This window comes from Monomorium pharaonis, chromosome 11 (genome assembly GCF_013373865.1).
Source record: "Monomorium pharaonis isolate MP-MQ-018 chromosome 11, ASM1337386v2, whole genome shotgun sequence".
Classification (NCBI taxonomy): domain Eukaryota; kingdom Metazoa; phylum Arthropoda; class Insecta; order Hymenoptera; family Formicidae; genus Monomorium; species Monomorium pharaonis.
Genome location: NC_050477.1, coordinates 6,043,838 through 6,066,614, shown reverse-complemented (window position 1 = coordinate 6,066,614; position 22,777 = coordinate 6,043,838). Strand labels below are relative to the sequence as shown.

At 45.7% G+C, this 22,777-nt stretch overlaps 1 protein-coding gene across 6 annotated transcripts in view; it reads right to left on the bottom strand.

Moving 5' to 3' along the window:
• The window catches only part of LOC105836601 (protein groucho), a 69,324-nt gene that overhangs the window by 40,672 nt on the left and 5,875 nt on the right, over window positions 1-22,777 (bottom strand). For 3 of the 6 annotated variants that reach the window (XR_001139081.3, XM_012680751.3, XM_012680753.3), the window contains exons 2-4: window positions 11,470-11,567; window positions 7,783-7,846; window positions 2,113-2,157 (exon numbers count right to left, since the gene is read on the bottom strand). Coding sequence is in view for 5 of the 6 variants with exons in the window: in XM_012680751.3 (XP_012536205.1) it covers window positions 2,113-2,157; window positions 7,783-7,846; window positions 11,470-11,567 (207 nt within the window). In the remaining variant the exon portion in view is untranslated. Of the gene's footprint in view, window positions 1-2,112; window positions 2,158-7,782; window positions 7,847-9,647; window positions 9,712-11,469; window positions 11,568-22,777 lie in introns of those variants that run through there. The other 3 variants (XM_012680752.3, XM_012680756.3, XM_012680755.3) reach the window with 2 other exon arrangements.

The window sequence follows — 22,777 nt, the reverse complement described above, 5'->3', positions numbered from 1 at the left end:
TCACGTCGTATTTCAGAGTGCTACCCGCTACCGCCGCCGCCGCTGCCGTCCCGAGTGCTTATCTCGAGGATATCGGGGGGCATAAAACGGCGGATACGACACGATCGTATTGCGATTTCCTATCGGAATTTATATTCCATTCGCCCCGATACCACATTTCACACGAGATACGTATATACGTGTATCTCGTGGCTTGTTCCTCGACAGTGGTGTCACGAGTGTCCCGCCTCCGCAAGGAGGGAGTCTTGAAAGAGTTATGCTCTTCATTCAACCTTAATACGTAACTTTTCTACGAGACTTACAGGCGGAAATTCACGTTTCGATCATACTGAAAAATTGCCATTCGATCTCCCAGAATCCCCGTACCTTCTCTTTTCCATTCGCGTGCTCTCTTTTATATACTGATATATTTTCTTCTTCTTCTTCTTCTTCTTGTACTTGGCAATATTTTTCCAAATGTTACTTCTACTCAATTTTTAAATAAATGAAACGAGTGACGTACAAATAAATGACACGTGGAAATTCATCAAAGTAATAATTTAATAATAGAAAATACTTGATTACGCTCGCGTAATTGCCGTTCGATCTCGTCGCGTCGCGTCGCGTCATATCTAAGATACTTGTGAATGCGTCGACACCATCACTCGGGCTCAGAAAAAGAGATAAGCAAGCTGGTAGTACCTGACTTGCGTCGCTACTGGCTTCGTGCAGACCTGCCTACCGTGAGGCCGACGACAACGAGGCGCGAGGTCTTATTCATGATTTGAGGGGCGCATCCTGCCGGAAAAAGAAGAGGAGACGGAAAGAATAGGCGGGACACAAAGAAGACGGGTGGAGGAAATAACGGGCTCAGCTGCTAAATATTCAATAAACGTGAGCATTACTCGTCGCTGCACGCCCACGCTCAAGATAGATTATGGAGGAGCGTCGATGAAGGGCGAGAATATCGAAGTAGAGGCGAAGAAAGAGGAATCGCCATTTATTCTGCGGAATTCGTGATCGAGATTCTTGTTCGATACCGTGTACAGAATGCCTCCTCTCCTCTAGGACACTCGAGAGCTACGTCGTCGGATATTGCCGGCTTGTCGATAATTCGACGAATTCACTTGTACGTCGGTTTCAAAACGAGATATTTCTCAGACCTTCCGCGAACCTTCCGGCGGATCGAAAATCCATTCAGCGGATAACAACGACAGAAGTATGCGATTCCCCGACGGGATTTCTATACAAGATCGCGTCAAGCCTGCCCGGGGGCGTTTGACTTGAATCAGACGCGTCCTATAATTAAGAGATGGAAGTCTCGTTGCCGATCGATTAACGCGTTTCTCCTTTTTCCTCGCGACCCACGTCGACCCTAAATTATTATTCAACTTCGGGCACCACCTTTCTCTCGTCGTCGTAAAAAGAGACAAGTACAGGGAGATCGTTTCGAAAGAAGACGAAACTAACGCTTTGCGATGGTCGCCATCGATGGGTGCATGTGCGAGAAAATAAAAATTCAAATCGTCCGTTCGAGTACGATGAATATGGATACGATGCAAAAGGAGCTCGATTACGAAATCTTTGTAATGGAGATTTTCGAAATGGATCTCTGTTCCCAAATAAAACGTAGACGTATTTGACGATATATGCTACACACGAGAGAAAGAGATACAAATACACACTATTTGATTTGTACGTGCAACGGGGAAAGAAGTAAAAGGATTCCGAAATTCGCACCGAGTGCTTTCTGAAAGCCCGGTAACCTCGGTAGTTGTTAATAAAAGTGCACCAGTCGAGTTGAGTTGCTTTTTTCATTGCGCAAGGTTTTGCGCAAGAAGCAACGGCGGAAACCCCCGGCCGCGCTGCTATTTGCATGTTATTACCTTGTTTACATATTTATTCAATAGCTAAGATCCCGGAGGGTCGCAAACACCCCGTAATCGGGGCTTTCTCCTCGTGTTCGGCCCTTTAATTTTGGATTAAAGCCCAAAGCTCCGCGCAACGTGCCAAATGAGCGATTAATAAATCACCGCGTGACTGACGTCGCGCGTATCGATCATGACGATATCGTTCTTTACCGTATTTTCAAGGTAGTTTAAGTAACGTTACGGAAAAAAATGAATCTCTTACCTGTTTGTGCATCTCCACATTAAGCCCGTACGACATCTCGTAATACTGCAAAAGTAAATGAAACAGAGAGATTAGAACGTAATCACATAAATTATCATATTACTACGGAATTAGTGTAAGCGTAGTGTTGCGTAGCTACATCGTTATATGCGTTTCGTTAACGAAGCCACGTCGACGTTAAGCGTAAGGTGATGCGTGCGTGAACTAGCAGCGTAACGCCGACTTTCTCATGCAAAAGCTGAACTTTGCCGGAAGGTTGCTCACACGAAATCCAATTTTCGTATTTACGTTATGGCTTTGTCATTTTATCCTACCCCGAAGACGTTACCACGTAAAATTTCCGTTTATTCTCTCTCTCTCTCTCTCTCTCTCTCACACACACACACACACACACACACACACACACACACACACACACACACACACAGAGAGAGCTAAGAAAATTCAGTTAAATTTGCGCCACAAATGCAATGCCGCATATACATCTAAAAAGGCAACATCGATTTTATCTTTCGTCGCGAGGAGAGCAAGATTCGTGCATTATATTCGGCGTGTTATTTTTATACATAACGATCCGAGCGCAAATAATTGAAATTGGCGTATAAATATCGCATCGAATAAAACGCAAAGCCACTCTCCGTGAGATTAATCGAATTATCGAGTTTCGCAGACCAAGATGCTGCTTGAATCCGTAATGACGGCTGTGCGGATAGAGCGCCTCGCGGAGGATCCTTAAGGGCCTGCTTCGCGATTGCGGGGTTGAGATTATATCGATCAAATGAGATTACGAGATTACGAAAAGCGGACCAAATTGAGCCGTAATGCGAGACCGCAGTCAGTCGGTAAGAGGGATAAGCGCGTCGAGAAAATGAGAAAAAACGAAGACGAGGATGAGAAAGGAGCGCGCGGCCCTCTCTCTCTCTCTCGTCTCCTTCTCTCCAAGTGAGTGAGTGAGTGAGAGAGAAAGAGAAAGAAAGAGAAGAGGCTTGTATGTGCACGTGTGCGTATGCGTGTCGACCAAAGACCGGTTTCTCGTAACATCGTTTCTACATCGTGTGTACAAGACTCAACCGGGACTGGCTTTAACTAATTCGCTTACCGAACAGCGGTTCTCATTTCGCACGCATGAGATTTCTGCTCGTAAAGATTCGCGACGAAATAGCGCTTACATATTTAGCGCGTAAACGTTACAGGTTTCGAGCGTTTCCGTTCCTCGCGCGAGTGCGCATTCCGACCGACGCAATACCACGACGCGGCACGCGGTGATGGGGTGTAACGCGCGTAACGACGATCGCCAAGGAGGAAAAGAGAGAAAATCCGGCAGTTTGCGATTTTAACGAGCGCCTTGAATATAGTCGCCGCATTATTCCCGCCGGAATCAACGACCGTTGTGAAACGGACTTTATTGCCCGGTGGTCGTAAAGCGCGTACTAAACCGCGTTTTAATATATCGGTGCGGCTACGACACAGTCGGCTTAGAGTTTTTTCTCGCGAATACGAGGGGGTGAGAGGGAGGGGGACGACGTAACGTAATAAACGCGATAGACACGTCGAGACGCGGTCGAAGAAGACTGTCTCGCGAACGTTTCGTCGAACGCAATGTTCCCCATGTTACGATTTTAACGACACCAGTAATATTTATTTCGCAATGCGGTAGAATTACCGTTAATACTTCAAACGCGGGCAAATTCGTCTGGTTGAATATTTTACGAACCTGCTTCGGACAGGCCGCGATTAATTAAACCCGTTTGTTTTAATAATTCGATATTCATTCGGCGCGGTTTATCTTCGAAATTACGATTATTTTGTAAATTGCGAACGCTGCAATGTATATATAGAAAATATAAATGTAGAAATTTGGCCCCGCGCACGCTCCGCTTTTAAATATAAATTAATCCGCCCATATTTTTATTACATTCGCGCTCGCGAGCATTATCAATAAATCGCGAAATGTATATTTCAATCGGCTCTGTTCTTGCGAAAATAATAATTTCGCTGAAAGCTCGCAGCTTATGTTAGCGTATAGTGAAATGTAATTATATGTTTAAATACATCAACTTTATTAAAACGTCGACAACAAAATGAAAGAATATACCGATTAAAAATTTACCAATGACGCGCTGTTTTTTTTTATCACCGAGTTTTTCTGCCAACAAACAACTAATTATGAATAATCGGTTCTTTTTTTAATTTAGTGCCTGCAATGTTAAAATATGGCTTGAAAGATTTCTCTCTTTTTGCTCGTGCATTTTGACGGATTCGCGGATAGAAAGAGAAACATTAAGTTAAGAAATACAGGTACACGAATATCGATCTCGCCACCGGAGACCGTCCCAACGAAGCAATTGGTCTTTAATTAATAGACTTCACTGAGGAAGGGAAACCAGACCGTCGGAGACGGGAGATCAGGATCTTAATTATCACGAGACTGGAAACGCCACTCTCGCGGTCGAGATGTCTAATACGAGTGAAGGAACACTGTGAAAGCGACAGTACGATAATGGAGTGAAGTCACGTAAACTCGATACACCGTGATTACGAATATTTCGTAGTATCGATATTCTACACGCGCTGCCTCGCGCAATTTTTTTTTTATGCCAAAGATTAAAAGGAAAGCATTTCGCCGCGCCTTTGTATTCTCGTCTTTTCTTGGAGTCGAAAATAAATCGAGCCTTTATCTGGGTTCGTATAAAATTCTCTCTTATACGAAAAACAGTCGAGAGAAGATTCGGATTTTAAATTATTAGCTGAAAACTTACTCGGTGGATAGTCGCCTCTAATCGTGACCGATTGAATCGCGAAGAGGACTCTGGAATGGCGCAATCTCTTTTCAATTCACAAGCAGCCGAACGATATCGATCACGATCGATATCTATCCCACGAACGTGCTGGCTCGTCCTTTTTCGCGTAAAGAGAAGAGAGAGAGAGAGAGAGAGAGAGAGAAAAGAGAGAGACAGAGAAGACCCTTATCATGCTTTTCATCGTCTCCCAATGAAAATCGTTCCTAAAACGTATTCTTTAAGCGATGGCGATGCCTCTGATCGTGTACGGTTTGCAAATTTCGCCCTCGATGCAACCTCGTTATTCCGCGGTCAAATCGATTTGATGAAGAACACGCTACAGTTTACGATTGCAATAGTTTGTGTTTAGATTCGCGTATTCAAAAGGATTTAGCAAATCGGACAAGCCTGGACGTACGTTACACGTATATCAATGAATATACGTAACGAATAAAACGAGAATGAATCGTTTCGCGAGCGCGACTTCTTACATGTCAGACAATTTTCATATTTAATAAAAACATTTGAGAGCCTCCCTCGACCGCGGCGATAGTATCGCGCGTAATTAACGTTCAATTCGCGCGAGCGCAAAACGCGATACGCGCAGGGCGAACCAAGTGCTTTGCGGCCGGGCTCTCTCCCGCTCGTAAAAGTTCACGAGCTCGACAATTACATGAAAGAGTCGTAAAGGCGTAACGCCCCGCAGCCAGAGGGGAGGGCCTGGTCGTGGTATAACGATGTCGTGTACAGGGGAGATTCTACAGCTCGCACGAACACGAACGTGCGATATACGCGATGGCCTCCATCGATAACGAGTCTCCCGGGAGACTCTCTCGTCGGCTGCTATGCAGTAAACGCTGCCGCCGCCGCGCGACGTCACGTGGAAAATTCGAGGGACGAGGGATAGAACAGATATACCAAGATGACCGCGGCTTTACGTGGTACGAGAGTTAGCCCGATGGAGTAGATCGAACGCGGCGGTATCCGGGAGAGCCATCGTAATTCAGCGGGGAGAACGACGTCGGAGCGGACATTGTCCGCTGCAGGAAAGCAAACTACCGCGGCGGCGGCGGCGGCGGCGATTACCGTGCGGCAAAACCGTGACGTGACAACGTGATACTTTATTCAGCGCTCGCGCAATTCATCGACAATGAGGGCGACGAAGCATCTGCGCGACGCATCGCGCGCACGCTACGATTGCACCCGTAGGAATCGATGACTCGCTCGATGGCTCCAATACTCGGGGATGTGTTTAGCGCCGGGAGAGTATGCGAGTACCTGTTGCTAGCGACCGACCTAAACCCGATACTACGATAAATTCTTGTTACGTCGGTAATCAATCATCAATGATAAAACGGCGCGATAGGACGATAGCGCAATAAATATGCTTTCGTGCTCGCCGATCGAAATTTGATTAAGTGCATTCCGTGGTTTCGCTATGTTTCGCGCCGACGTTCGTTACCGCGCGCAACTGGCAGAACAATAAACGCCCCCGCGCCAAAGTGGAATAAAGTATGATATGTACATTTAAACCTGTCACACGCGTGAGTCGCAGGCCGATCGATCGTTATGTACGCGCGCGGAACAAATAAGGAATCGAAACGCCGAGCATCGATCGATCGATCGAGAGTGCGAGGGAGCGCGCATACCTAAGCCTAAACCGAGATAAGCACGTTCTCCCTCCCTCCCTCTCTCTATGTACGTACGACGTATACACGCTATGCATGTGAGACGATCGTGCGATTAATCTTCGTGCCGGCGTGAATCGGCGGAAGTGCCACGTCCACGCGAGAACGAGCGCCGCGCATTTTATATCAAGTTATTTGCATCGACCGCAGCGCGCAGACTACGGCCTATAAATTATCGTCGGCCTATAATGCACGCTTCGCAAACTTTGGGCAACGAACTGCAGACCGCAAACTTACGGGTCTATTCGCAAGCGCTATCAAGATTTCTCGAATAAACTTCCAGTCGGTTTAGCAGCAACGACGTTACCTTTGCGGTAAATTTTGCAAATCTCACCTAGATCACGCGTCTGTGCCTTAATCTAAAACGATTTAGATCTAATCCTAATGCTTCTTTTACCGCTTCTTACTAAGGGGTACTAAGCTGTACAACTTGAAAATTATCGCGTTACACGTTCATACGAAGACGCATCGAGACGGATAGAGGGGAAAAAAAAATGCAGATTCACCGGGACAACTGGCATAAAATTAAAACCGGTACTCTCAGCGACCTTCGACCTCCCATGAAGAAAGCGGTGCGCACTTCTTTACGCTTCACGCGGCTTAATGAAGATGCATACACATGGTCGACGGTGTATCGCGATAACGAAGATCTACGGGCGAAAGTAAGCCGAGACTCTCGCGGCGTCTCTACATGTACTCTCGCGGGACAAAGCCGAAAAACAAAACTAGAAGAGAAGCCGCGTTCTGTGAAGAAGCAACGCGCGGTACGTGTACGACGTGCCTCTAAATTCTTCCGCCGTTCTCTTATATCGTGAGACAAATATTCTTTTTATCGCAAATCGCACTATTTAAGATATATTTCAATTTAAATTCAAAAGGATACATAAGCTCTAGATTATCGAATTGAATGTGAATTGAAAGGCCACCGTAAGGGCCATACGCCATTGTTAGCGCGTAATTTAAACGTCATAAAATTTACGCTTCGATATATTTTAGCATTGCATCGTAGTCCAAAATTTAATGATGAGTGAGCTAATTATGAAGTATTTTCTAGAGCAAAGGTTCAAGAACACGGGCGCAAAAATAAACGCAAGGACTTTTTTTAGAAATGAGAAAAACGCGTCGCGTTGCGTCATTTAACATTTAATACGATTATTACCGATAGGTCCTGCGATAGGTTTCGTAAGCTAGTGTAGACTCACCATCACGTAGTGGCGCTGCATCTCCGTCTTCTCCTGGGCGAGTTTCTCCAGCTCCAACTTAATACTGGACAGAACAAGCAGGAAATCGCACGTGTAAGCTAAACATTAGTAAGTGCAGGCGACATTCAAAAGCTGTGGGGGCAAAATGAAAAAGAGGAAGGGGCTCTTTCTTTCGCATTTGATTGGGGAGGGGTCTCATGGCGCGTTTCGACTAACGACAGGGAATAGTAACGCCGCTAAACAAAATTATCGGGTCATCAACGAGTCGAGGGTCTGTGACTTGGGCTCCGTGTCGAACGAGGGATGCGCTATCATGTGCGAAACAACGTGTCGTTCATTCGTGTGACGTTTGTTAATCTCTCCCGGATTTTTTAGCACGTGTTTTTTTTTTGTAACCTTCCGAACCGGTTCTTTCTATCACTCCCCCAAATTGAGGGACATTGCGAAGGGGTGGTGCACAGCCAAGCCATTAAAAACACACAATTAGTGCAGCCGCAACAAACATTGATAATAATTGTTATATACTGGCCATCGTGAGTTTGTGTGTATGTGTGTGTGTGTGTGTGTGTAAATTTCGTGTTTACCAAGTGGACCGTGGAGAATATTGGAAGCGTCGCGATTGCGAGCGAATAATTCATAAAAACGCATTCGTGGAATTTACATCGCGTTCAATTAACAAGGAAATCGTATGCAAATACAAACAATCGCAAACGCGTTAGGTAGGCACTACTTCTCGTTAAATATTAAACAACAAAACTGTTCATCATCGAGAACGATAATTAATCATTTTATTGGAAAAAAAAAATACATGTGTAATCGTCAGAAAATGTGTTTTCGAGCAGTTTGCCAATCGTTCGAAAAGAAAGATAATACGAAATCAATACGAGAGAATCGATGCGGCAGTGCGCAAGTTCATTAAAAGAGTTAATCGTTGTCGCGTCGCGCTTTTCCCCGACGCGTTAAAGCGCATATTAATATTCACTCGGTCGACCACCATGTTACCCGACAGCGACATCGGAGCGGGACAAAGGCCTCCGGTCCGCGTTGGCGATAACTTTTTTAACGACGACAAGCCCGCGCCGTATTTTTGTTTAGCGTGGCGCCCCGGGGGCGCAGGAAAATAATCTTGCGGTGGCGGCGGTCGACAAAACCGCTTGTACCGCGGCAAATGAATGCGTTCGTATGTGCCTGTAACGCTCGAGTGCATCGCGCTAGCCGCCGCTGTTGCTGCTGCTGCTGTTGCTGCTGCTGCTGCTGTTACTGCTGTTGCCGCTGCCGTTGCTCCATGACTGTATACCTACGATAACGAGTGTAGAGAGAGGGAGGGTGCAACGTGTCTCTCTGTGATTCGTGTTTCTCCCTATGCTCCCAGTATTTTCGGTGCGCGACCGCCAATGCTCGGATCGCGTTGAACGATAATTTCTCCGAGTTCCCCCTCCCCCCCCTCTCTCTCTCTCTTTTTCTCTGTCTAGAATCATACCTCTGACATTACTTTGAAGATCCGTACCATTTTCCTTTTAATTGCACTCTCACGTATAATAAAACCGTTATAGCCGCGCATATCGAAAATTTATTTCAGCAAAATCAAATCGGTTTTTTAATAATTTCCCTCTCTTTTACATTCTTCGCAATTTCGCGAGAATTGAAACAGCTCGACCGCGACCGAGCGATATCTCTCGAATTCGAGCGCGACGAAAACGAATGCATTTTAATCTGGAAACAACGGCAGGATGATTCGTATGGCGTTGTATGCACGTGTATGCTTGCGCGCGCGCGCGCGCGTGCGTGTGTGTATGTGTATATCTAAGTATATGTGTGAGTAACGCGCTGCCCCTTTCTACAGTTTTATCCTTTTCCCGGCTTACCATCACGTAATGCCTCTGTATCTCTATTTTTTCACTGGCCAGTTTCTCGCACTCCAATTTAAGGCTGTGTAAGAAGAACAAGAACAGAGCATTAATATCCACCAGCCCTCGAAATCGTCGGAGCCATTGTCCCTCCGCTCGCCGTTCTTCGTCGCGACAGTAAAGTTAAAAACGCGCACGGTATTACGCGTGCCATGTCTCGCGAACGAGAGAAAATGAAGGGATCGACGTGATACAAGCCATAAAAACTCGTAACGATAACGAACGGAGTAAAAACGATTTTATATCGATTTCGTCGCCGAGTTCAGCGCAAAAACGCAATAATAATGTTCGAGTTTCTATAAAAATTTATTTCTCTTTTTTACTCCTTACGAGGGAAATCCGCAAGTCTCGTAATGGGACGCGAATAAGTGATTTAATTTGGCTCGAGGAAATGATCGAATGCACGCGGAGTTTAATATTCGTGAAAGGCGAATAACGCTACAGGTTGCGCGGCGTAATTTCACCTATAAGGCGATAAATTAGCACGATATTAACGATCACGCTCGTGCAACCGGCAACTCTCGTTACGCAAACGGCAATACTCGTACGGTCAGAAAGTCGATTAATTATTTCAGATTGACGCCGTGCCAACGATTTACGGGACGATTTATCGGGAATCACATTGCGCGCTTGAATGCGCGCGCCTACTAACACGTGGCCGCGATAGATCTGTGTTTCACGCGGTAGGATAGATACATTTTTGGTTTTCCGCGTGATTAATATCTCAATCCGCGATATTTATGAACGTTGTTTTCATTGCAAGCAGTTTCTAAACGCAAAATCGAATTGATTCGCTTACACTAAGCCGGGCGTCGCGTCGTCGCATCGCTGTCATTATTTTTTTCTCCTATTGTCAGCACCTTGTACATTTAACTTTCGCGAAGAGAAAGAAAAGGGGGAGAGATATAAATGCTCTTTCTACGGGTCCCGGAACGCGGTGAATTTAACGTATCGATGAGTATGAGGTAAACTCGACGATCGTACAAACTAGTCACGCGCCAGTGAGCTTTTCGCTTATTCAAATCTGCCAAAGAACGTGATGCGCGATCTCTGAGAAAACCCCTTTTTGCTGCGATCGCAGATACGTGCACGCATGCAACGCACACAAGCGCGCTATCCAAATGGAAGAGGAGGGAGGGAGGGGGGGGGGGGGTTGGTCTTCGCTCCTTCTCCAGACCGTGCGCATACTTGGGGTGTGCACAGCTTCCGGTCGGACAAACAATTATCTGCCTACGTCCGTACATCGGTTCGTGCGTTTCGCGTGCACGCCCACGCGGTATTTGCACGAGCGCCTAATGGATACGGCCCTACGGTGTCCACGGACGCGAACGTTTACTCCGTTCGACAAACTACTGACCGCTGAATGGAGTTTACATCGCGCTCAACTATCCGCGGGAAAATATGTATTTTCGCCGAGGAGAAATAGGAATCCGACAATTTGTCTAACAACGAGAAACGTCGATAAAATCGCGTAAAAGCTTTGGGACAAATTTTATGTGTCGACTTTCACAAAGGTACTCTATTATTACTTTAATTTAATTAAAATTTGTAATTTATTAATTCGTAATTATTAATTCATAGAAAGAAAATTATACAAATATCAATATCGTTGACGGCAGACAATGAAGACATACACGGCGTGATTATAATACAAATTGCCAAAAGACAGATGTAACAAATTCCGATCGTTTCTTTATTCGCATTGAATAAAGTGTGTACATTTTCTATTGACTGCAATCGACGAGGAGGAAAGTTTGTAATACGAAAGGAGGAAGGATACCTGTGGTATTGGGCTTGCAAAAAGTTGAACTCCTCCTTGATACGATCGCAGGACTCGCCGACCGAAAATTTGAATGGCTGCCCGGGCTGCGGTGGACCCTGAAACACAAAAACGCCATTAAATGTATCAATGCGCCGCAATCCCTTAACGCCATTAAATCCTATAAGACCCCGAGATTTATTCGAAATACTCTGACGTTCCGCAAACTCACAGGCAACGCAAAATCGATGCACAGAATCGAACAAAATGTTGCTACTTAGATGCTAGAGCGCAACAGAAAAATTGCGTCGTGTGTCGCTTTAATCAAATGCTTTTTTCAAATATTTTAATATATACACGTATCTGCGTGTTTCGCTATGGAAACTATATTGTTGAAACTATTTTGATGACTCTTCCAGGCTCGCGGGTGTTCATAAATGAACGACTGGCGGCGTAATAATCTTCGAGTACATTACGAACTGTTCCGTAACTTGAGTGTGTAATCATAAACAATATTAACCGGCTTAAAGTTTAATTGGTTTAGTAATTCTATCATACGTATCTCATCTTAATTCAGGTTTCATCCAACCATCGCGTTGTACGTACGAAGCACAATGTAATAAACATAAATATAGGATAACGCGCTGAACTCATTTTGAATAGTTAGTTTCTCATCCGAAAAAGGAAAATTTTCGAGCTCTATTGTTATTTGGTATTCGTGATTGCTATTATGCCTCGAGCTTAAAAGTTAAACTTATAATTAAATGAATAGAAACAACTTTAGTAATAACTGAAACCGGTAGTATATTACGTCACAAATGATCCTTAATCAGATTTGCATTCCCTAATTATATTTAAACGAATTAATTAGATATATTTAGAATACGCTATTTTTGTCGCGGAGCGGCGTGCTATAGCAAACGCCGAGTGACTTTGGTGATTGCTGTATCAGCGTCCACAAGCGTAAAAGCCACATTATTGCCGGTAGTACCGGTGCTACCCGCCTCCGTATACCTGTTGGTAATAACGTTACGAGCGTGTTATCGATCGTTTTGCACGTCGTACCCCGCAAAACGGATACGCCACTATGGCCTCGTAAAAGCCGGAATATAGTTCCCTCTCCCTTTCTCTCTTTCCCCCCCTTCCTCTCGCCGGATCGTTCTCCTCTGTCGTACGATCTAGATTCCGCGGTGGCCGAGGAATGCCGAAATCGTGGTGTTTCGTGCGGAAGGTCGCTAACGATTCGTCGGCGATCGCGATCACGTAATGAAAATCGTGCCAAAACTCGTAAAATAAAGATCAACTTTCGGGCGCGTTACTGCGCTAATGAGTCCACACGTAATACCGGATTCAGTCTACCGTGTATAATATCACGGATTACGCGTGGACGTTCGCGAAACTACGCTGGGTACTTTCTTCTTTGCGATTTATTAATCCTTAAATTAGAGATGCGCGAATCAAAAGCTTTTGACGCCGAAACGAATCGAATCAAATCGGTGAAACGTTACTTTTAATTAACATCATAATTATCGTTACATAAAATTTTTATGTATAGATAATAAAAAAATTTCTATGTGAAAAAAAACTTTAAGTATGATAAGGTTGTCAATACACGGGATTCGTATTCGAAACTTTGAGATACGAAATTTTGAAATAGTTGGCACATCTCTATTTTAAATCTCATTGTTAAAAGTTTGTCATTAGTCTCGTTATTAGAACCTCCTTTATAACTAGTGTTTTATTGAAAAGCAAATAATACAATATTTCATAAGAGGAACGATACGTGGCTTAGATCGACGTATCTTAACATATACGTATGATAGTCCTCGGAAAGTCTCGCAGGTGCTCGTAGTCACCGCAGCGTATTTTATTAATCTTCACGGCTTCGCAAAGGGCTTCTCTCCCCGACGCATTATCGCACGTGTATATGTTCGAATTACGCCGAGGATTTGCGCGGCAGGCGTGCAATATCTTTAAACGACTCGAGCCTTGGGATCGACGCCGTCGTCGTGCCAGACAACGCTGTGTATATCTCTCACCGGCTTGTTATTTGCGGACGTACGTACACAAGTAACACATAAGTACGTGTATGTACGTACGCCGGTCATCTTTCACAAGTGACTTTTAAATGCGACGTAATGCAAGTAGATTCTCTCGCCTACCGTATTAAGGGACGGAAGAGCGGAGTTAATGCAAATTGGCGAACAGCTGATCGCAACGGAATCGCTGATCCGATTTGTATGCGACAAGTCACGACGGTCAATCCAATTAATTTATCAGCTTTCACCCGTGGAGCAGAACGGCAAACGTCAGACGTGCTACTTGGCATTTTCCGGTAGCTCTCCGTTTATCAGATCTCCGTTAATCGATCGAAACGGCAAGAATGTCGCGGTCCGTCGCGAAATATACCATTACGCCACTCGTAAAATATATTTATATCGAGAACCGTCGCGTGCATAATTGTTGTAAATTATTCTTACTGCATGATATAGTGTCAAAACACATCTACCTAATAAATATGGAAATATTGAAAGTGATGTAAAAATTGAAAAGAATGCTTCTGGACTCGACAACAAAAAATTGATGTGATGTATCCGATACTACAAATGTCGAAAGCACAACAACATCTTGCCAATATTTTCTTGAAATATTCATCGTTCAACGAATGGAATGACGATAGTGATGGCCTTTCGGATCGACGAGCGAGACCGGAGAGCAACACACACACACACACACACACACACTCTCTCTCTCTCTCTCTCTCTCTCGCGCCCCGCCGAGCGACACGGTTAGCGTCCGTCGGAAAGCGAAGCGCGCGAATTATGTCGTTTCGACGAATAATAATGAGTGAACGTAGCCGTCGCGCACGTCAATCAGTGTCCTTTACGTGCCGCGGCCGATTTAATTATCCGATAGCCTCCTCTCTCCCGCGCATCATCATTCGGTCCCTCTTTCCACGCCGCGCTTTTTATTCCGCGCGATCGAGAGCCATCGCAATATAGCACCGCGCGTTGCGCGCGCTCGCGCCAACGGTGGTATTCAAATAGCGCGTTATCGGCTCGACAACCCCCCCGTGAAAACGATAGCCGGGGCCGGATAACGACGAACAAGAATTGGCATTAAAGCGCAACGATCGGCACGATCGCGCTTTTATTGGTTTTCGAGTCTCGCGCGCGACATTTAATACATCCCGGCAGATACCGGATTACCGTTTCGCAGTATATTATCGCGGACAACTCAATGGAGCGAGAGGAGGCTGCTCAATGGACGTTCGTTAAAGCCGACGACGGGGTGACGTCGTCGTTTACGGTCACCCTGTCTCTTTGCTGGTCAAAGAGGGAAGAGAGAGAGAGAGAGAGAGAGAGAGAGAGGAGACGACAAGTCGAACACGCCGTATTATGTTCTAACGCTAACAGCAACTGGACCAATCAGTTGCGTTTGCAGCCACTCAAGTACGCTTAAGTGGCGCGTATCGCTGCGTCTAATTACGTTAGCTCCATCGATCCCGCCGTCCGTCATCCACTAGATGCCTGATTATCGGCACGTATTATCGGACAGGTTAACTGCTCTCTACGATGTCCCCGCCTGTGATCAAGTCCGTAACCAAACATGAGGCACGCGCGCGCTCAAGTGCCAAGAACATTTGCTCATCTCGAGCTATGGTAAACGGGCATTGTGCCCACCACATTAGGGTCGTATCTAAAATGGAAATTGGAAATGGGCCGCTCGAACGATCAGATATCGCGTTTACATATTGTCTATATGCACCCCTTGAACATTCCAACATTTCAAATTTGTTCTCGTTCTTCACATAAAAGTTACACATAAAACAATCAAAGATTTGGCTTTATTTCAATTCACTAACTCGTTAATGAGCTAAAACTTTAAAGATTGATCGCTTGTTTTACCTTTAGAAAATAATGATATTTCTCTCGATCTCTTTTTAACTTTAAAGTTCGAGAGAAACATCTGTCTGTATCAATCGGAGCACCCGATACACTTATCTCTGATCAAAGAGACGGTAGTCTCTCGAGTTGGTGGACGTGCGCACTCGTCCGCTTTACTTAGAGGCTCTCGTGAGAAACTCGCTAAACCATGGTGGGATTACGCGAAAGGACGACGCAAACAGGGAGAACGGTCGGGAAGAGCTTCGAGAGGGTCGGCGGTTTTCGCCGCACCGCAAAACCACCGACTCGTGGCGCGGATTCCAAAACCACCCGACGACCAGAACCGACCGCGTTCGCCCTATAAGCGAACCTCTCTCTACCACCTTCCGTTATTCCCCGTAGAGAGCCGCTGGTCGCGAAATATCATCGAAATATCGCACGCGGTAGAGAGAGTAGGTAAAAATATACGATTTATCTTTATAACGGTTCAACGCCGTACACAATAGGAATTTCTCTAACAGTCGTAATATCGCGCATAAAATAATCATAAAAAGTATAAGTTTCGTAATTTTCCGTTATCATTTTCACGGGGAAATTAGGCGAAAAACAATACGGAAATCGATGTTGGGTATACAACTGATTGCCGAGCAAGTGAGCTCAAGCAAACCCGAGCACGATCGAATACCGAAATTATGCAACGCGATAACAATTCCCTTAATATCGCCAGACAATACGCCTCAAGATTTGCATGAGGTGTAGAGTGAGTGAGAGAGAGAGAGAGAGAGAGAGAGAGAGAGAGAGAGAGAGAGAGAGAGAGAGAAACGAGCGTACGAGCGGTTGTATCTTATTGATCATTATGATTATTCCCCGTAGCAGACTGCGAATTCATCCCGAGACTGCGGGGCACGACCGCTATTTGCATAAGCAATGCATTTTGATTCGTAGACCCACATTGTACTCGGCACACGGGGAATGACATAAATAATGCATAGAATAATGATAGCGCGCGAGCGCGCGGCGCATCGCGCGCGAAAGCGAGTCTCTCCATCGCGCGAAACGAAACGAGACGAGACGATTCTCGTGCTTGTAATTCTTCGGTATGCTGAAATTGCGGTGCGCCGCCACGGCGCATGCATTTTGTTCTACTCTCGTTAACTATTACCGAAGCGTTATATCTATATAGCTGTCTGATGATCTCGCGGTGTAATTCGCGCGATCTCGACGCACACGTCACGGTAGATTCCACTATGCCCCGTTCCGCGTGAAAAAGCACACAACATCTTTGAAATAAACAAAACACTGAAGCTGAAGATTCTTTAATGTTCAGAAACGAGAGTAGAATTTCAAAACAAGCGAACACATTTTGCTCCAACGCATTGAGACCTTTGTACAGTTAGCGTATAATTATATCATATATGTAATTTGTGTCGGGTCATTTACTTATAAATTTATTTCGCGAAAGGTAACGAGTTTGGAGTTGGCGTATGTAGAGCGGCTAATAAAACCATCGTGTCAAAACGCTATTTCATGGGAGAAGGCGTAATGGTGTAATGGTGTCGGCGCCTATCTGCTGGCAGTATGTTCACAATGCGTTCTTTTATGCACGTCAATCCGCCCATAGCTATACGTATGTCCGTAACGCAGCCCACGATGACGCGAGCTGAAAACACCTGACGCGTGTACGCACGATTCTCCGTCCCGGTCCCGACACAGACAGGCCAGGCCAGACCAGACCAGAGACCAGGCATTCGAGCAGATCGCCGGATAAGAGGCGACCGCGCGGCAGTTTAACCCGTCGAGCAATTAAGGTGATACGATCGGCGTTCTCGTGAAATAACGTCACACTGGTACGCCGCTAGATGTATGAATAAACGCTACTCTACGCTCCTCCCCCTCTCTTCTCATATCTATACGTGATGGTCTCTGTCTCTCTCTCTCTCTCTCTCTCTCTCTATTCATCTCTTTCTCTTTCTCTCAAGCACGAATGTATTTACACGAATGCTTTGCATGGCATCTCGCATGCACACGACACGGTAACCACGATCACGACGACGATGACAACGACAACCAGCTGTGCGCGCCAGAGATCGCTGTGCGCAGAAGACTTAACTTAATAACATGTAGACTCTGACGTTTATAGACTCCGTTTCGCCGTTTGGCGAATGTAAAGTGACCGTTCTCTCTCTCTCTCTCTCTCTCTCTCTCTCACACACACTCCCTCTCAGAGTTGATATTCCCTTGGATCGCTATTGTGTAAGAAATCGCATTACACGTTTCAGCAAAAGAAAAGTGAGAATGTAAAATAAATCGTAAAATTATAACTGCATTTATGTAGTGATAAATTTGTCAACGCAATGATAAAGAAAATACGCGAAGGAGGAAGGGGCGAGAGGGGAGAGTATGCGCCGCTAACAGCGCGATACGCTCTGTGGATCTCCAGTAATAACGATTCAATGGGCGTGTACACAGAAGTCAAAAGGTTAAGAACCGCTGCTGTACCGTATACTTTGTGGATACTACGTCGCGCGCCGTAAAAAGAAATGTCGGACGTGACAGGTTCGAGGTGAAACATGAGATAACAGACGGATGGAGAGAACGTTGGAGGGGAAAAAAAGAGCATACGAAAAACGGTAGGAATAAAGATTAAGCGAACAGAAGCCGCGGGCAAACAAAGACCCAAGAGCTATGATTCGGCCGTCCCGAGTAGACCAGGTAATTACTGGTTGAATCTGGAAGAGAAAACGAAAGAGAGAGAGAGAGAGGAAGGGGGTAGGGAGAAATTCATGTCTTTTCTTTCTCCGCGCTTCCTACCCTCGACCATGGATCTCGATCTCGTTGAAAGAGAAAGAGAGAGAAGGGAAGAGATCGGAGCGAGAAGAAAAACTACGACGCTGGATAAAAGCGCGACGAGAAAACTCCGACGAACTGCGCGAATGAGCCGCGCGTGGTACTTTAACGACACAAAGGGAGCTCAAATATCGGCCAACTGTCGTGGCTCGCTACCATCGTCTCTCCCAACTCCCTGGAACGACCATTCACTCACTCTCCTCGTTCTCCTATCTCTTCGTCTCCTTTTCACCGTCTGGTACGCTTGGTTGCCGGTGGAAGCGAGAGCAGGGGGCATCGACAAAAGCGACGGCGTTACAAAAGCTCGGGCGATAATAGGAAGCACGGCGGGAGCCACCCTGGCAGTTCGGTCACCTAATCTGTTACAGTCATAAACCCCGTTCTCACCCTCTCGTCTCTACCCCCTGCCTACCCCGCGCGTTCACGGTGACGCCCTTTTACGAGCTACTCCTCCCGGCGCGACGGAACAGCTCACCCTTGCGTACATATCTCGCTCATCACACACTTCCTCTCCCTCCCTCTCTCTCTCTCTCTCTCTCTCTCTCTCTCTCTCTCTCTCTCTACTTTTCCTCTCCTCACTCTGTCCAATTTTTTTACAAAGTGATTCCATCAACGCCTGCAGAGCATTCATCCAATGTCATCGACGGAACAATTATCTCGCAATCTACACGCGAAATGGAAGAAAATAATGAATTAATGTCGCAAATTTAATATTATGCTATCTTCTCGATAAACTTTTAATCGCAATTTGACGATCGTCGAATGATGTTCTTTTCTTTCTCTCGCAATGGCACATCGCGCCTTTCGTAACATCAACGGTCCTTGGGGGAGTCGTGGCGATACTCAATAGGGAATCTGTAACACGAGGGGTCGTTTCCCTCGGGCTTAAGGGGAGAGAGAGAGAGATCGAAGGAATATGTTATAATTACCGCCAAACTGAACGCCAAAGCGGGAGTCAGGCAAAAGAGAGGGGTCCGATGGGATCGTACCTGCCTATCGACCTCTCTCGCTTTCCACACCGGCGACAATGCCGTCCCTTTCGATCTCCCGGGACCGATACCACTGCTCTTTCCTCTCCCTCGCCCCCTCGCCTTCCTACATCTTTTTTTACGACGCGCTGCGCATCACAGCAGTACGCCAGTAACGTCAAAATGAAATTTCTAAGGACGAGGACAACCGCCACTCTCTTACCACTCCCTTTCACGATAATCTCGTTACCCACGCCAACAACCGGGAAGAGCTGAAGGCGGAGGGTGAAGAATGAGCGGCACCCCTTGTTGTTGTCTGTCTCCCCCTCGTGCGACGAGGGAGTGTGCATCGAGGCAATGAAATCCGAGCACGCGGCCACATCTCTCGAGAGCATCTAAATTGCGATTCTAATCGGCGCGGCTCTCATGAGCGCCCCCGACCATCCGTTTTGCGGATCATAAATACACGATCGTGCTGAGTCATAACGCGTGCCGCCGGGCGAATTGAAAATGACAGTCGATGGTTCTCTCGGCGGAAATGAGAAGATAAAACGTTTCATAAAGAACGCGAAGATTGCAGAGAAAAATCAATGGATAAAAGGAGAGTTTTATTAACAAAAGGTATTTATACATTGTACAAGATTGGCGAAAAAGAGTAAGAAATAAACTTTTTTTTTGTTCTCGTACGCAACATCTCTAAAATGTTCCACTCATGATCCAACTGCGTTTGATTCCATGTGCTCCAAACTTTCAGTTTTTTTGTATTATGTTCTTTACGCCAATACGATAAAGAAAGAGAGAGAGAGAGAGAGAGAGAGAGAGAGCTGTCGCGCGGGACTCGTTTCTCCGACGATCCGGTACGGGTCAAAAAAATGAAACAAACGCGAAGCGGCGGAATGGGGAAGAGAAAAGAATGTCTCCCTCGTGTCTCCGGGTTGTCGAGCCATTATCGAAGCTATCTCTCGACGGGCGACCAGGCGTTTTTAAGAGCGTAGCCAGCCTTTATCTGGCGAACAAGCTACAGCTAATGTAGATCCCGACTGCGACCCGACTTTATCCTTCTATTTTATCTGCCTGATACCTGAGAAACAGAACTCTACGCGAAGCGTCACGGAACCATCTTTCCACTATTTCTTAGCGCCTTGGTATACCGAAGAAAAAACCGTTACTCTTTCAGCGATGGAGCTATCACTTTTTTTTTTTCAAAACAGACATCAATTTTTACGCGCGTCTACTGTCGTTGTCTTACTGGAAAATGCTAGCGACATTACTCCGACGATATGATCTCAATTATGTATGTAAAATACAACACGTCTTAACGTATCTATGAGAGAAAAGGGGAGAGCGTGAGAGAGCGACGCGAGGGAGGGAAAAAGGAAAAGACGGAAAAAGAGATGGTAGCTGCGGACGAACTCGAGAGTATACGGTAGTATACGGTAGCCGGCGTGTATATCATTAACCTCATCCTCGTTTTTCGTCTTCCCCTTAGCGAGCATAGCCACCACAACCGCCCACCCCACCTCCGTGACAAGCACGGGTCTCAACGGTCCGATGAAACAGGAATGCACCGTCTCATTCTCTCGGCCGCGTCGTGTCTCTTTCTTCCATCCGCACGCCCGTGTATTCTCTCCCGTTTCGCTCAATACGTCTTCTTTCTCCGTCCATGTGCCGCGCGATACTCGCGCCCCGAACCGCGCGTCGCGCCGCGCCGCGCCGCGCCGTCTCTCTCTCTCTCTCTCTCTTCCAGATGAGTCCGACCCAACGCGGCACAAACGAGTAATTAACTATCTCCGTGTGGGACACGTGTTCCCATCGTGTTCCCTCTCCTCCTCCTTCCGTTCGTTTCTCCCTTCCCTCCTCCCGCTCCTCCAGACTATGTCTCCCGCTGCCTTCCACCTCGCACCACCAACTCACCGTGTTTGCACACACTCTCTTATGTTAATTCGGCTTTACGCCCAGAAGCCCTCGAGGGGTCGAACCAAGTGAGCGCGCCTTGCCTCGCCGAAAAATTACGGGCCATCACGAAAAGGGAGCCTACGACCATCGGGGTGGTCACGGACGATCTCGTAGAAAATAATAGGGATGTTCATCCACTCGTGTGTTACGTGACAGGGGAGAAGATACGTAAGGGTCGTTCGATCGTTCGTATAGGGTACCGTTATTCATTATACACTCGACGCACTTTAAGTCTTTTCGTATATGAGCTTCACGTTAACGTCCCTGAAAATGGTACCACTAATTTTACGCGATAAAACCGTCTCGGCAAAGTTTATTTCAATTATCTACACCAATCCAGGAATTGCAAACAGTACTTGAAAAGTTGTCGACATTTTCTGATAAAGTCCTTTTCGAAATAAATTTTCGGAACTGTGCACATTTAACAGAAATGGATCCTTGTTATTTACGATTAGACATGACTCGCATTTCGGAAAAGCATCACGTTGGCAGCAAGAGAAGAGAGAGAGAGAAAGGGGGGGAGAGAGAGAGAGGGAGAACGCGCTTGCTAATAAACTCGATTATTCCAACGTAATCCGTAGCGAACGTCTAATGACCGGGTAGTAGTACCCGGCCTCAAATTTATCCATGGCATTCATCTTCCCATTAGCGGTGAATAATTCCGTTGGCGTTTACGTGCCGATTCCTCATTCGTCCGGGTTGTAAGATGATTGGCCGAAGAGGAGAGAGAGAGAAAGAGAGAGAGAGAGAGAGAGAGAGAGAGAGAGAGAGAGAGAGAGAGAGACAACGGTGTCGTCGCACGGTCACGACCTCTTCCGCTCCCTCTTGCGCGTTCTCTAGTATTCCCGTCCATTGAAAAATCGAATCGTAGGGTCAAAAGAGGATAATTATAATAGCTAGTGGTACGCGACAACCTATCGCGCATCTTCTTAAACTGTACGTTCTTAAGTTTCGACTGAATCTTTTCCTTATATACATATATATTCGATTTATAAATTTAAAAAAAATAAAAAAAAGGTAAAATGTAATATTTATTAGTTAATTTCAAACAAACTAGTTAGCTTAGCTTTAGATGGTTTTAAATTGAGATTCAACTATAAAGATATGAATGCTAGGAACTGGAAAGTTGCAATAAATAATGACAACTCTCGAGATGCTATTGTTGAGGAAGAATCAATGTAAAATTCACCACAAAATGTATAATCTAAAGAAAATGTGCTCGATGAGAAAGATAAGATCTCACATTTAACATATTTTCTATACAAACATAAATATGAATGCAAAATGTTATTAACCGGTTTAAGATATTCTTTTGATTTATCTCCAATTGAGTGAAAATGGCGCGCACTAATGCTCTTTTATGTGAATTCTATTAATCTTTCGGTCAGTAGTTTATCCGGTAAAATGAAATATACACTTTCCAGCGTGCATTAGCAAAGATGAGAGAAAAAGAAAGGAACAAAGGCAAAGACACGTGGTTACGAAACAGAAATCTCAGATACGAGACACTCTTTGATGTACTACGCAACGTGAAAACAGCGGGAGGTAAAGAAAGAAAGGAAAAAAGTAGGTGGGGAAACAACATGACAAACCGCCAGGTCTAATGCCAATTAGTGCCATTCTCCTGTACGAATATGCCCGCAGGGACCTCTCGGCGAGGCTTCCTCTCAG